Raw genomic sequence first — 15,792 nt, 5'->3', positions numbered from 1 at the left:
CGACTTGAGGAAATAAAAGAATTTTTCTTCCGTTGTACCAAAGACATTCAACTTAATTCCTAAATTGACTTTCTCTTCCTTAGTTTACACGTCATACATTTCTCAATTCACCCGAAACTTTGTGTGAAGTTATCCTAACGTGAAGATAAAAGTGATTTGTTCATGATATCCTGAGATAGGGTTTTTGCTAGACTTCTAACCCTCCCATGGATACCATGTGTATAAAACGGTTATGAGCCTTAACAAATGGCATATTATATGGTTAGGCAGGGACTACTGGCTGCATTTAGCAATTAATGAAAATTTGAGCGTCTAATTATTACATAAAAATGTCTAAACCTGCCACCGTTGAAGCCTCGTTATTTGGTAGGGATTATTTCTTAGGTAACCAGGTAAGGAACAAAACATGAATTAAAAATTTAACTAGCCAGAGAGTATTATGATCAACTAGTCTTCCTGTTCCTTAGTTGACAAAGGCGCATCTCTTTCTGATTTCCCTAGCACTACCAGTAAGCACTCCGATACTTCCCATTAGCTAAATTGAGATTTTGAAGTTCTGAATAAAGTTGTCTCCCTCTAACTGCTTCTCGGCAATACTTTTGGAAGTGGAGTCATTGAGAAGCGCGACATCTGATTGGAATAACCCTCTATTTGATTCCATAGTACTGTAATAATGCCTGTCGAAGTTGAGAGAGCCGCCAAGATCCATTGGCACTGTGGTTGTATTTTCAGCTAAGCTCGTGCACTTAGTCTTCAGCTCCTCTGCATAGGACTTGTCCAGGGAGGGATCCATGTCACCTTTCCCAGTGAAGTTGTAGAGTCTGTTGCTGAAGAAATTGCATAGCCCGACTCCGATAGTATGTCCACCTATAGCATACCCAATCAAAACCTAATTTGTTAGATATAGCAGAAACATTGCGAGCTCGATATATATATATACCATTTTGAATTGTATTTGTGTATATTTAGTTCGAGATTAGATATGGAGCTATATATATATATATATATCTATATATATATATATATATATATATATATATATATACCATTTTGAATTGTATTTGTGTATATTTAGTTCGAGATTAGATATGGAGCTACCCGATAGAACAACTAAGTCTTCAACATGCAAAATCTCGTGGGCTTTCAAACACGCAAAATCCCGTGGGCCCACAATTTTACCACCTGCCTACCTCTCATCCTTCTTGCATACCCAACGTCTTTACCCGTCTCTTTTGCATGTCCAACGTGTCGCACGGCCATTATAGGCGGGCGTTTGATGAAGCTCTGCAGGGATCTGCCTCTCGTGTTGCCGTGGGAAATAGAAACTTGCAAGTACAGTTTAGGGGGAGGCGGATGGGTAAGCTCGCTCGAACAACCACAAGATGTATCACTCGACCAAGGGCCGCCTTCAAGCCATGAATTTCGCTCTGGTTTGTGCAAGTAGAAAACAAGACAATGTGAGCAGTCAAAATTCAAGAACTATTGGCCTTGTCATCAGACTGGGAGACTTTGCCATGCACAAACCAAGTAAGCACAAAATAAACTCTCGAAGTGAAGAAAGAGAAATTTCATGAGGGTTTTAGATGCAGCATGTTGGCCCTTTATCCGTTGTTTGGGTTCCTCTTAAAGGACTGGAAAAAAAAAAAAGAAAAAAAAAAAAAAACCCTTTCTTTAATTCTGGGAATGTAAGTTCTGCAATCTTCGAAAATTTGGAAATCAACATTGTTTTTGTTTTCGGTGCACAGTTAAATAAGCAAAGTAAAGTTTTGATTATTTTTGAACTTCTGAAAGTTTACAACCTCATAAGAGTACCTCATTTTACAGTTTGGTATGCATTTTTGTATTGCAAAATATCTATGTGAACAAATACCTGAAACTAATTAATGCAGATGAAGCTGGAGTCTAAGGGTTTTCAAATCTCTATTTTTCTATATAAATGTTCTGCTAATCTAATGTGTTAGAAAAGGGTTAATTTGGGTGTCTAGAGTGAATAGAAATAGGATTTTCAATGGCGGTCCATGATTCATGAATGGAAATCTATCGAGGAATTTTAAAACTACAACATGTTTGAAGTCGTAATCTCTGATCCGGAATCGCAAGATCCATATGTAAAATGAACCTATTAACAACTCTGTTTTGAAATGGAAACATGCTATTAAGTGCGACAACATATAAAAATTATAAAGTGGTACGAAAGTGCTAAAAAGATTCCGTTCATGAGTTGCATACATTCTTTAGTGGCATAGTTAGATAATTTCTTTAGTAATATAAACTATTATTCAATATTGAAATATCAAACTACACATTATCAAATTCTACTGAAATAGTTTACTAGCCATTAAGATCAACAAAATACGAATTACAAATAAACACGCAATATAATTACGAAATAAACACGCAATATTTTCTTTTAGTTTCTGTGTTATGAGTTGTTTAAGTCTACATCTCGCAGATTGAAAGCAGATTGAAAACAGGAAAGAAGAATTACTTGCGAAGTGCAAAACTTTCGTAGGAGAAAAACCAGAATGAGTGCTCATGTACACATGCGTACGAGTGACTTACTCTTCCAAATTTCATGTTTTATAAAATATTTTAAGCAATACTAAAATTTTTAACAAAAGCATTTCAGTATTTTTTCATGATAAAAATATGAAAATTACAGATTCAAGTGAATTCTACCTGCGGTCAGACGTGGTCGGAGATGAAATATTTTGAATGGTTATTTGGCCATTCGGACCAGTCTCTGCCTTTTAAATATTGGTCATGTCAAACTATCCTCCAAAGGAAAGGCTGGGCTCTGCTTGTCATGTGGGAGTATGCGACCACTTAGAGAAAGTACACAAGGTAAATCCTGAGCAGATGGAAATATTAAAATGAAAATGATAATACTGGCCATGTCAAAGCCTGCTCCAAGGAAAGGCCGAGCGGATATTTGAATATCATACAGGACATCAGTCTTTAACTGCTATCTTAAATTTCTGCTATCTTAAATTTCCCAGATACCTTAAAGATCTTGAGAATACTAAATGAGGCAAACGGTCTTAGGTTTTATACGGCCCTTTCTCTTGCAAGAATTTTACGAGTTGCACGCTAATAGCCATATGGAAGGGACCTTGCATGCTAATAGCCATGTGGAAAGAGCTGTGATATACATGTGGAAAGTACCTCGAAACTACAATGTACGTGTGACCAGCTATCAAAGTTTAACCAAAGTTTATCTCTGCAAATATCGGTGTAAGAAATTTATAACCAAAGTTGCGAATTGGAGGTCTTATTGCACGCTTCACGTGCCCCGATGTTAAAATGAAATTCCGGTGTAATCTTTTTACCCAAACTTTTCATTTGAAAAATTATCCACAATGAATTATCTGGTGTAATAGCTTTATCCAAAGTTTCCAAGCATGAGGTTTTTCAAACTTTGGTTAAAAGTTTTTTTCCAATCCAGAATGTTTGCAACCATTCAATAAATGCGCATGAGGGTTTTCAAACTTTGGATACAGGATTTTTTCGATGGAGTAAGTTATGCAACCTCGCAATAAGACCTTTTGGATACAGGATTTTTTAGATGCAGTAAGTTATGCAACCTCGCAATAAGACCTTCAAATTCAAACTTTGCATAAAAGTAGTTTTGGGATATAAAACATTGCTTAAATAGAGCATATCCACAACACGAATTTTGCATGGCAGTAGCCACTTGTCTTCAGTTGGCCACTTGTCTTCCGTTCTTATTTAATTCTAAATGCTATATGGCAGCGTGCTCGCCCTTTTGCAGATTTCTCAAATACTTCTCAAATACTATATGGCAATCGGCATACCTGTCTTTCCCTTCCCCTTTTTCATTTTGCTGCAGGAGGCATTAACATTTTTGCATTTTGCTATAGGAGGCATTAGCTTGGCTCCTTCAGAAGTCTGGAGAAATCTTCTTCTTCTGAAGTCTAAACAAAGCTGCAAAGCAGTCTCAAACATATCATTCACAGGTGCGCATACTTAAATTATTCATAGGATTCACAATCTTAAATCTATGCCCATTCTATTAATTGTCATCGTTTATCTAAAAACTTTAAAATATTAGTGTTCGTTTCTATCAAAAGGGATCCGACGAGTGTCTTTGTTTGCAAAAGATTATGAGTCTAAATATTTCTAGATTGGGAAGTACCAACGGTGAAAATGAAATGTATATATATCTGTATCTGTTTCTGCATAATCACAACAAAACATATAAATTTGGCATTTTATAATGATATGTATTATAGATTTAGTGCGTTCAATTGATTTTGTTCCCTAATAATTAAATATTAAAATTTATAATTAAATTTTAGTAATTTTCAAAATATCATAAAAATAAGCATCTAGGACTAAGATACCTGGAAAAGTTGAAAATATCTGTAAATTTCTTTTACTTCAAAAAGGATATGAATATAAGGCCTGTGTAGCTGCTACTCCATCTATCTCTATCTCGCCTTATTGTTTTTTATATATATCTACACTGACTTTATCAGAATTTGGAATGCTGATAAACTTCTCTGCCATTTTCTTTCTGATCCCCTTTGCATAATGTTGTCTGTCGCCCCCTTAATCCCACCATTTTCTTAGCGAGGAACTACTACCCGCAAGATAGTGGATGGGTCAATCTACACCAGGTAAATATCAGTAAAATTGTATTATTATTAAATGTATCCAAAGCGCTGCCTAAAAGGGTTTATGGATAGACAGTGAACTAACGTTTACTAATGGTTTTGAATGCCATGTATTTAGAGGAATTTTTTTATTAATGGTTTTGAATGAAAGCATGTATCAGAATTAACAAGGAAAATACAACTCGTCTGCAACCTGAATTTGTTACTCCAGCTTTATTTCTTCAGTGGTCAGCACCGACTTGATCTTTGCTTGCAATTTTCAATTCTGGTCTTGAAGGGCTTGGAATGCCTTTTGCAAATGTGCAATCTTTTATGTCGCAGAGATTGGTAGGTCTGTCTCTGCGGGGCCTTTTGGAACGACTAAGTCAAAATCCTCAACTGCAGAAGCTAAAGACTCATAAATTTAAAATTGAGGGTTTCAATCTCCAATAATTTCAAATATCAATCTCTGAATTTCCAAAAAATTATGCTCTGGGTCTTTCTTTACAGCTAATTCTACTATTATTTTCATTATCGATATCTGGTTTTGTATAAATTCACTACATAAGGGATTGAGGGAATTAGAAGGGTCTTTCTTTATAGCTAATTTTACTGTTATTTTCATTATCGATATCTGGTTTTGTATAAATTCACTACATAAGGGATTGAACGAATTAGAAATGAGAACCTGGATACCAGCTGAGGCTTGAAAAAAGATCTTTGTCCGCCAAGAAAAACAGTTGAGGCATCTGAAACAGGACCTTTGTCCGCCAAGAAAAACAACAACGTGACTTGATCCTTGTCATTGTTAGCCTGGATGGATTCAAAGGCGGTGGAAAAATTTTCAAGAGTTGCATCAATCTAAGTAAAATCCATGGTTTCTTCCCTACCTGCAATATTCCCACCCAAACATTTCGGGAGGTTTATGTTAGCATGTCGTATTAGTTACTCTTATTGATGCGCTAATCTTTTGGTTATCTGGTTTATATGGTTCATAGTAGCTTTATCAAATCTTTTGAAAGGTGGCCGTTCACGGTTTAAGCAGGTTTTCCATGCAACAGGGAACGTGGCTTGCATCCAAGCCCATATGTCATCCAAATTTTTTTAGTATCATTTAAATATTGAGTCGAACCTAGAAATTGGTAAAATTTTTAATATAGCTTTTAGCATATATACCGATATGAGTGCTCAAGTTCCATGGTAAAACCAATGTTCATGCAAATTTAGCAACATAGCAAAGAAAGTCGAAACGAAATTCAGACCAACTTTAAAGAAAAATATGTTAAATTATTTGGTTTGCTTAGTCATGTTTTCCCCACTCAGCCTAGTAGACTACATCATTTACAAGATAGATATGTTTATTTGCAAATAGTCTATTTACAAAATGGATATATGCAACAAATTTTACAATAAATTTGATTGGCTGTAAGAGTTTCATTTGCTCGATCAATGAAAACCTAGAAGGAAACAAAAGCCCATCTATGAGCAGTTTCGGAGCATATTCAAAATGACATTGTTTTATTGAAAAAGTGCGAAAATGCCATCAGTTTTAATGCTTTCCAGAAACTCAAATATGCTTCCCAAATCCACCAGCTAGAGAAATAGATTCTTGACTTCATTCAGTATCAAATTCCTCTCCAATTAAGTCTTGAGGTTATGAATCTCGTAACAAAGTTGAAGAGCCTTCGCTCACTGTGCCAATTGGGGTTGGTGGATCAGAGAAAAGTAAATGAGATAGTCGTGCCCGGGCTAACCAACCACCAGTGTTAATCCATATTGTTGTTTCAACAGCTCAGCCTTGCATATTTCACTTCCAATTAAGCTGCCATGCAGCAACACTCGTTACATATTAACTTAAAATTATTATGGTTAATTTTACATAAATTGTTATTATTTAACGGGCATGTTATTTGTTATAGGGTATCTTGGGGTATATGTTGTTTAGAATTTTATTTTAATGACCGTCTCTCTCAATGTGTTTGGAAGTGTGCAAAACTTATTTTTTATGGTTTATTTTTATCTCAAAACCTCATTAATACTTTATTTAGAAATTCAAGGAATTAGAAATATATATAGTTGCAGAGAAAGTAGGACTGGCCAAAGGCGTGAGCAAATGGAATATAGTTGCAGAGAAAGTAGGGCTGGCCAAAGGCGTGGGCAAATGGAATAGACAAGTCATAGTGCTCACTTATCTCACAAGTCACAATGGATTTTAAGCGGATTCTCCTGGATAAGACAGCAGATTCTGGAATCCAATAGAGACCATAAATGCTATTGATTAGGGTGATGCAAGTTAATCAATGGTTTTTACCCATCTGCATTAATTTTTATGCAAGCAACACAATTGGAAATTATTAGTGATGTAAAGAATTAATTATCCAGGCTGTTTGTTTTCTATTGCAAACCATGCTCAAAAAAGGGTGCGAAGACTAAAGGAAGAGGACAAGGAACCGACTCGCTAGGTAATGGAAAGAACGCTAGAAATGAACCAGACCGTTCTCTAAATACCAAAGGAACAACAAAGACGACAAAGCCACGCCGACTGATTTTTTAACACTAATCATTTGATTATTAAAATAAATGGAAAAATATTTGCAATTCGAAGATCAAATTATTTTAAGATAGAAATGTGATTACACTAACTTGTTTTTAGTGGTCGTTGGCAGTTTGTAAGCGTAATAGACATTTTTTTTATATTTATAAAACATAAACATCTATTAGGCTTACAAACTATGTTACATCATTTACAAATTGCGTTATATGGCATATATTCATTGTTTAAAGGTGGTTTTTCATGCAGGGAACATGGCTTGCATCCAAGCCCACATGTCATTCAAATGTTTTGGCCATAAATGCAAGCCCACGTGTCATTCAAATGTTTTCGCCATATATTTATTGTTTTACACAAATAAATTTATATATATATATATATATATATATATATATATATAACAATTAAAAAGTATGTTTTATATTTCTACATTGTAACAATGACTATATAGTACAATGACTATTATACTATATAGTTAATTAGTTTTTCATTGACGCTAAACTTTCTGAAATACATGATATAGTTAAAAGTTTCGTTGTTCATTATGAAATAAAAGTTAATGAATTCGTTGTTCATTCTAAAATACACGAATATGATATTCATAATGCAGAATTGATTTTTTAATTTTGTAACTTATTCGAAAAGTCTATTGAAAGCTCTTGAAAAATAAAGGGCAACATTGATTTCTTAAGTCTATTGAAAGCTCTTGAAAAAGAAAGGGCAGCATTGATTTCTTTCGCTGTCTCTGTGCATTTTTATCTACAATATGCCAGACTCTTTTATATGATTGTTCATTTAAGCCTATAGCATACACATAATATCTAATTCTTTTAACTTCTCTGCATCACAGTCTCCAGCGTTTCTGATTAAAGACCTCGTGGGAAAGAGCTGTAGTTTCTCTGCGCTCTCTTCCAAGGACAGAATCAATAGTTCCCAAACTCTCTAGAGAACAAATTACACACTGAAGTTGTTTTATCCTAGAAAGCGTGACTGTTATGTGAATGAGCAAAGTTGGTTTAGATCTGAAACATGAGTGCTTAAAATATTAAGTTTATGAAACGATCAATACCCCAAACATTCAACTTCTATAACATATTAAATTGATACAACAATATATGATTCAACTTTTATAACATATTAATTTGATACAACAATATATGGAATAACTGGATTATTAAACTACATTTATTAAGATTTGTAATATAAAGATTTAAAATATTCAGTCTACATAAATAAAAACTACTTATTAAAAAATAACAAAAAAATTATATATCACAAATATTATATAAAATTTCCAAAATAAAAAATATATATCTAATTCGCCATAATTACACTTATATAAAAATAAAATTTCATCACTCTTTCTATTTCATTTGAAGAGTACACCCATGTTCATTTTGAAATATTAAATTATATAATTTGTATTTAATAATTAAACTTGTCCAACACACTGGGCATTGTTTTATTACACATTCAAGTGAATTATGCGATTGTGTGATTGTTTTCTCTGTTCTGGAATAAGATGCCTTTGTGATAGCCTTCTATGAACGCATTAAATTAATATGAAAATTGTATTTCCTTTGAAATTCGATTAAGTGAATTATGCGATTGTGTGATGCAGATAGCAAGATCTTTCAACGCCATGCAGACAGCAAGATCTTTCAGACAAGGTAGCAAGTTTGTTCAACGAAGGTAGGTTTTAAGCGAAACAGAAAGTTTAGACATGTTGCACAGAGCATTTGTATTCTGTTGTTGTGGCAGACCCCGGCAGGGACTACCGGCTGCATAGTCAGGTTTAAGCCAATGTTTGAAATAAAATTTTCTGCTCAATAGATTTTTATCCAAAGTTTGTGTTTCGACCTCTTATTGCCGGCTGCACGGTATAATTTTCTGAAAAATTAGGCTAAAGAGTTTGGAGTCGCGTGTATTTATGTAAATTTAATAGGCATCAAAACACATTTTATCTAAAGTTCACTCACGGCCTTGCCATGCAATTGTGTCACCGCCTTGTTGCCACCTCTCAGCTACTCGTTGCCACCACCTCTTAGAAATTGGACACCTATCATAAAAAATAAACTCTTAATCCCACTCGCCATTTCCTATGTTATTCTGCTTAATCAATTCACCAAGGTTAATGTGGTTGAGGTTGACAGCCGGTGGAAACATCAATGCTATCATTTGCAGTTGAAGAACTGAACTTTGAACGTTTATACATTTATAACCAGAACATTTCGAACCAGAAACATGATTTGAAGCGAATTGGAAATATGGCATGAAGAGGAAGGTATGAAATCCTAGCAAACCCATCAGAAGCCACGTTTTCCACTGGAATGTTCAGCACTCCTGTAATATTTCATAAGCATTCTATCTTCTTATATTCCACAGTTCGTATTTCGGAATTTTGTGTTATATCCAAATTATAACACTATTTAGCTTGGCTGCAATTTTTGTGTTTTGCTGATATCTATCTATTACAATATTCTCGACGACTTCTAGATGTGGTTTTGAATTTACAGTTCTCTGTGCTGATTCTAGGTTTTAGATAGGTGCGAATATTTTTTTGGTCGGAGTTTTCCGGAGTAACTGCGTGCAAGATATCAAGAAGAATTCTGGTTCAAAGATATCAAGTAGAATTCCGGCTTCAGTATTATTTAAGCTCGCTGCTAGTAAGTTACTGACTTTTTAGCAATTAAGATATTGTTCAACATTGGATTCAGACTTTATCTGCAAATATTGCCTTATGTATGTTAATGTTCTGTCTTCTTAGTGCAGAGGCCTACGCTTCCACAGTAGAATTGGGTCCGAGGTTCTTGTCCCAGCATCTAAAGTTTGGCATGGTTTATCCCATTTCTCTACAGGTGAGTTTTATATTGTCCACAGGTTTATAATTTTTCCCAGGAAAAGTTCGTGACTACTTCTCCTTCTTTTGTGTATTGTTGTAGGATCAATTCACGGAGCAAGGTTTCTTCTCACTCCATATTCTCGCCTAGGTGACTATGTGCATGGCTATTCCACCATTAACTACTCTTGAGACTCAAAATGTTATTTGGATTTCACTAATACAGGTGCCTATTCGTTTATACAAGCATTCAAAATTCCTTTTGGAGCATTAGTGCTCGAGAATATTGATCCTCTGTCGTGATTTAACAAGGTTTCTTTTCTTTTTTACAATTTCCTGGGTGCGTTGTTCCCTTTATTTCATTTTTGAGCTTTAAAAAGGCTTGATGATTCTTTCTAGTGAGTGGTTTCACAATGGCCTGAACCTCTTTGGCCTTTAGCGCTTGAGTCGACACAAGTTGCATCCTTTTCTTTATTTCCATTTGTGCTTACGATGGTAAAGGGTTGTATGTCGTTCTAAGGCCTTTTTGTCTTAATATGATTAAGAGTCGGTCAGCAGACCTAGACTTTCGCGGAAAGGTTGTTGCTGAATCTATGTCATCTTTTGTTGGTTTTTTGCAAAGATTGTTTATAGTGCGACAATAATTATGTAAAGAAGACCTCTATAGTTTGGGAACTACATGAAACCTACTCGTTTCGAGTTCAATTTATATAGACGATGGCCCATCTCTTTCTTTTGGGATTACATAAGAAATATCCATTGCATATTATTCTTTATCCACTATGTAATATCAAAACACTATTTGAATGGAAAGGATGTTGATATTGTTTCTATGCTCTGCCCAGTTTCGGAATATATTTATGTTTTTTATAACAGTATTTTACTTGTAAGATTCTTATCATGTTATCCCAATTTGTTAAGATGAAAATTGGCCGCTTAAATATCTATTTGAAAAAATTGTTCTTTATTACGTTTCCATCTGAGTTTGGGGGGACTGCACCAGGTTTGCTAGCCTCCTAGCACCACCTGGAGCTAACTCGCTCTACTGGGTATTGCTCGGTGTTCAACACTCTTGTAATATTTCATAATCATTCTATCTTCTTATATTCCACAGTTCGTATTTCATAATTTTGTGTTATATCCAAATTATAACACTATTTAGCTTGGCTGCAATTTTTGTGTTTTGCTGATATCTATCTATTACAAGATTCCCGACGACTTCTAGATGGGGTTTTGAATTTACAGTTCTCTATGCTGATTCTAGGTTTTAGATAGGTGCGAATATTTTTTTGGTCGGAGTTTTCTGGAGTAACTGCGTGCAAGATATCAAGAAGAATTCTGGTTCAAAGATATCAAGTAGAATTCCGGCTTCAGTATTATTTAAGCTCGCTGCTAGTAAGTTACAGAATTTTTAGCAATTTACTTTCACACCTGGTCAATTTTCGATCTGTATTCATATATGTTGGAATGGGAGAATTTTGTTCTCCCTCTAAATAGTTTTGAGTGTTTTCTCTCTACACTGTATAATTTAGTTTCTATAGTCCCAATTAGTTACCGCAGTCTGATTCAAAAGCATAAAATTTGAGCCTTTACTCTAGCAATAGGTCCTATTTGAATCATGATTGTTATAAATTTCCTCGCAATTAGTATAATAGGTATCTCAGGGATTAAGAGTTTATTTTTTATGATAGGTGTCCAATTTTTGAGAGGTGGTGGCAACGAGTAGCTCAGAGGTGGCAGCAAGGCGGTGACACAATTGCATGGCAAGGCCGTGAGTGAAATTTGGATAAAATGTGTTTTGATGCCTATTAAATTTACATAAAATGTTATGAATTAATGCTGGGATCTTCCAGAATCTTCGGGTTTAATTTGGCTCAAAGCCCTGCAATGTCTAATTTGTCTCAAAACCATATTAATGGATTATACCAAACATATCTTCAGTGTCATGTAGAGCACGATAGCACACAATGGCTAGAGTGGCATACTTTTTCACTAATTATCAAAATTTCTTCCATTATTGTAGTGTTGAATTCTTTCTATCCTACTACATACTAGTTATGTATTTTCTTCAATTTTATTTCTTCGTACGAATAGGGTTTACATGTAGTGAAACCCTAACACTAAATTAATGTTGGTTTCCATTTTAACCTTTATAAATTAGGATCATTCAATTTTTATGTTTTTGTTATGAAGAGAGAGGGATCTTAAGTTATAATTTAGTTTACTAATCTTATTTTGTTTATGCGTACCTGAATGGTCCAATTTACCCGGAGATATGGTTGTCTTCAACATGTATCTAAACAATTTTATTTCTCAATATTTCCACATATTTCGCTTTCATGGTTTTACATTCAAATATTACTCTTCTTATTTTATATTACTAATTTTTTTATCTTGATATCCCCAGGTGACGAGGAAGGAAATTTATGTGCTCTTTATTAGATATTATTCTCTGTTGCAAGTCTCTTTTTTTTTGGTTTCCATAAATAGCCTCTTTTGACTCTTTACCTTGTACCTAAACATACTAATCCCCTATATTATTTTCAATCGTTATAGGTACGACTTGAGGAAATAAAAGAATTTTGCTTCCGTTGTACCAAAGACATTCAACTTAATTCCTAAATTGACTTTCTCTTCCTTAGTTTACACGTCATACATTTTTGAATTCACCCCAAACTTTGTGTGAAGTTATCATAACATGAAGATAAAAGTGATTTGTTCATGATATCCTGAAATAGGGTTTTTGCTAGACTTCTAACCCTCCCATGGATACCATGTGTATAAAACGGTTATGAGCCTTAACAAATGGCATATTATATGGTTAGGCAGGGACTACTGGCTGCATGCAGCACTTGTTCCCATAAATCACTAAATATACTGCCAATAAGCTATCAACCAGAAGGGGAGACAAATCTTGAAAACAGATAGGTGGTCTAGATGAGTCAAAGCCCCGATAAGGGGCATCTTCTACCATTGGGGAGATGATATACAAATATACAAAAAAGTGTAGTATAAACAGTATCCTGAAAACATACCTGGGAATTTTTGGATGAAAATGTAATATTTATGTACCGGGAAGAGAAAATTCCTGAATCGAAAAAGTTTCAGCTTCTATTTTTATATCCATATTCCATTTGCCCATTTGTGAAAGGAGTCATCTCTTTGATAACGCATCAGCTTGGGAATTTTGTGCTCTGTTGACATGCTAAATAGAATAATCATTCCTCCTCCCCCAGAGTGTATCAATTCTACTCATCCAACCAGATAGATGTTGTTTTTTAATATGATTTTTTCCTGTGACATGATTTATAATTATTTTGGAATCATCGAAAATCTGTAGGGACTGAATATTTAGGAATGTGTTGAAAATAAGAAGTCATGTTAGCGCCATTGCCTCTGCTTTGTCATTAGTTCATTTTCCCCCATTCCAGAAGATTTGAAACTGCTGATCATCATCCATGATAATGAGGACCCCACATCCACATATGCCCTTTTGAGCCGCCCCACCAAAAAAAGCTCTTGGAAAGACCATGAGATCTGTGGTTTTCTCTTTTGGTTTTTCCTTATTGTTCCGAGATAGTTTTTCAGGAATAGAGTTATAAAGAGAGATAATGTTTTCAAAAACTACCCCAAAACCCTCTTTTCTGTTTTGAAACAAAATATTATTCCTCTATTTCCATATAGACCAGAGAAACAGTTGAGGAATTGGTCTCCGGGATTCTTTCTGGTTACTCCACCAAACAAGTGCTTTTTTTAGTGAAGGATGTAAAACAAAATTAAAACCAAAATAAGAAGAAAGATTTCTCCAACGCTGTTGGGAAATAGAACATTGAAGAAACATGTGGTAGTTATTTCCTTTTGCTGATTTGCAAATTAGACATAATCCAAGACCTGACCAATTCCTCTTCTGCAAGTTTTCCCACGACAGATTTTTGTTATGATAAACCAACCATGAGAGACTTTCCTCCCATGTATTTTAGCAAAAAATAAAATTGCCTTTTGCTCCCATACATTTTAGCCAAAAATAAAACTTTTCTCTTGAATGAGTATAAGAGTATATTTTTATTGAACATCAAAGTTTCGCGTTGATTCTAAATTTTCGCCTTGTTTTATGCATTTCTTAAACCGTCAAGAAGTTTTATTAAGCTTTACAACACCTCGGTTCCGAGGGTCAAGAATTTTTATTTATTTATTTATTTATTTTTTAATTTACATATTTTAATAGTAAAATTTTTGAAAATGTGGTTTATTTAGCCAAGCATGTTATATAAAGTTTCATGTAAAATATTATAAAAATTTTCATTCAATCCTCTCGATTAACCTAAATCCATTCTCCTTTTATCATGGAAAAGTTAATATCGAATTTATAGAGTATCTGATTCAACTGTTTGGGATTGAAGCGAGATCCATAAATGATGGTATGAAATACATGGGGTTTTATTTAAAATCAAAAAGCTATACAAAATCAGATTGGCTGTGGATTTCGGATCGATATTACAAAAGGATACCTAGATGGGAATATAAGTGTTTATCAATGGCAGGTAGAGCAGTTCTAACTCAATCAGTTTTGGCCCAATTAGCAGTGTATTGGGATCATCTTTATTATATTCTAGCTAGTATCATTCATTTGCTGAATAAAATGATTGCAAATTTTATTTGAGGAGGTAATAAAGAGAAAATAAAATATCATCTGTCAAAATTATCTGACCTCTCCCTTCCAAAGAAGCAAGGTGGATGGGGAATTTTGGATCTCCGAACCTTTGGAAAGGCCTTATTATGCATGTCTCTATGGAGGGGCATTTTTGGAGATAACACATGGAGCAAAACTATCAAGAAGAAATACATGGCTAGCAGAGATATCTCATATTGGTATAGGAAGGGGAGGATAGGGTCTTCTCTAGGCTCAGCCATATGGATGAGCTTTCGTAAAATTGAACCTATCTTCCTCAAAAATCTTGTCTGGAATCTTCAAACAGGAAAAAAGATTTTTATTGGTCTGGATCCCATTATGGGTGGGGGGGACGACATCAATATATCTCATCAGCTAATGGAGTTCTTTCATAGAATGGGGTATTTTACCTGGAATCAGGTCATTTCTGACTGGCAGGGCCCTTTTCCCATTTGGAAAAATGCTTTGTTTATGGGCTTGATAGGACCTTTAGCACAATAGTGGACTCAGATTCAATGGAGTTTAAGAAACAATGGCTTTAAAACTAAAGAAGTGTATTTTTTTTTCTTTGCAAATACTAACTTCTATTAACTGTAAGGCAAAATAATTTTACATAGTGTCGAGGCTTGGAAGCACTCGACAGAACAGAACTGCCCCTTTTCAAACATAAGCTGGGGAAACCAGTTACAAAGATCAAGACACCAGATAACAGACATAAAGAGAGACATGTGTTGCCGAGAAGGAGAACTGAGCCAGCACAGAAACACAAAAACATTGCAACCCAGCACATAAAGTGTCACCAAATTCCCATCTGGGAGCCAAAAAACAGTAGGACATTAGCACTGAACCTTGACCGCGAGCCTGAAACAGTAGCCGAAACAAAAAGAGACAGTCCCAAGTGGTGCTACTTCTCCTTTGCCGGGCCATAGTTCTTCTTGTCAGCCATACCTATATCATCAGTCTTCAGGCCTTCAATGCTTCTCAAGTCGCTGCCAGGGATTGCCATGGCATGGCCTGCCTCGCCATGAGTCCCGTCCTCAGTCGCAGGTCTTGTATCTTCAAGGGGAGGAAGATTTTTGAGAAATTACTCCTGTTCAGACTTCTCATTTTTCCAATT

The 15,792-nt window shown here is 34.9% G+C and overlaps 1 protein-coding gene across 1 annotated transcript; it reads right to left on the bottom strand.

Moving 5' to 3' along the window:
- Positions 1-535: 535 nt before the first annotated feature.
- LOC149230578 (peroxidase 27-like) lies at positions 536-15,681 on the bottom strand. The gene is made up of 3 exons (XM_089381348.1): positions 15,624-15,681; positions 1,191-1,427; positions 536-867 (listed from the first exon to the last, which is right to left on the bottom strand). The coding sequence occupies exons 1-3, from the start codon at positions 15,679-15,681 to the stop codon at positions 536-538; spliced, it is 627 nt and encodes a 208-aa protein (XP_089237474.1).
- Positions 15,682-15,792: the final 111 nt, after the last annotated feature.

Source organism: Pinus tabuliformis, chromosome J, assembly GCF_031772625.1.
Source record: "Pinus tabuliformis cultivar Carrire ecotype Pingquan chromosome J, CPIR1, whole genome shotgun sequence".
NCBI classification, from domain to species: Eukaryota; Viridiplantae; Streptophyta; class Pinopsida; order Pinales; family Pinaceae; genus Pinus; species Pinus tabuliformis.
Note: the sequence above shows the minus strand (reverse complement) of the source record. Positions and strands in the feature narration are given on the sequence as shown.

Coding starts and splice junctions, on each gene's coding strand:
- LOC149230578 (XM_089381348.1), bottom strand. CDS start 15,681: ATGGCAATCCCTGGCAGCGACTTGAGAAGCATTGAAGGCCTGAAGACT. Junction 1,428..15,623: donor CCTGAAGACTGATGATATAG/GTATGGCTGACA, acceptor TGCACAAACCAG/AGCGAAATTCATGGCTTGAA. Junction 868..1,190: donor GTATGCAAGAAGGATGAGAG/GTAGGCAGGTGG, acceptor GGTATGCTATAG/GTGGACATACTATCGGAGTC.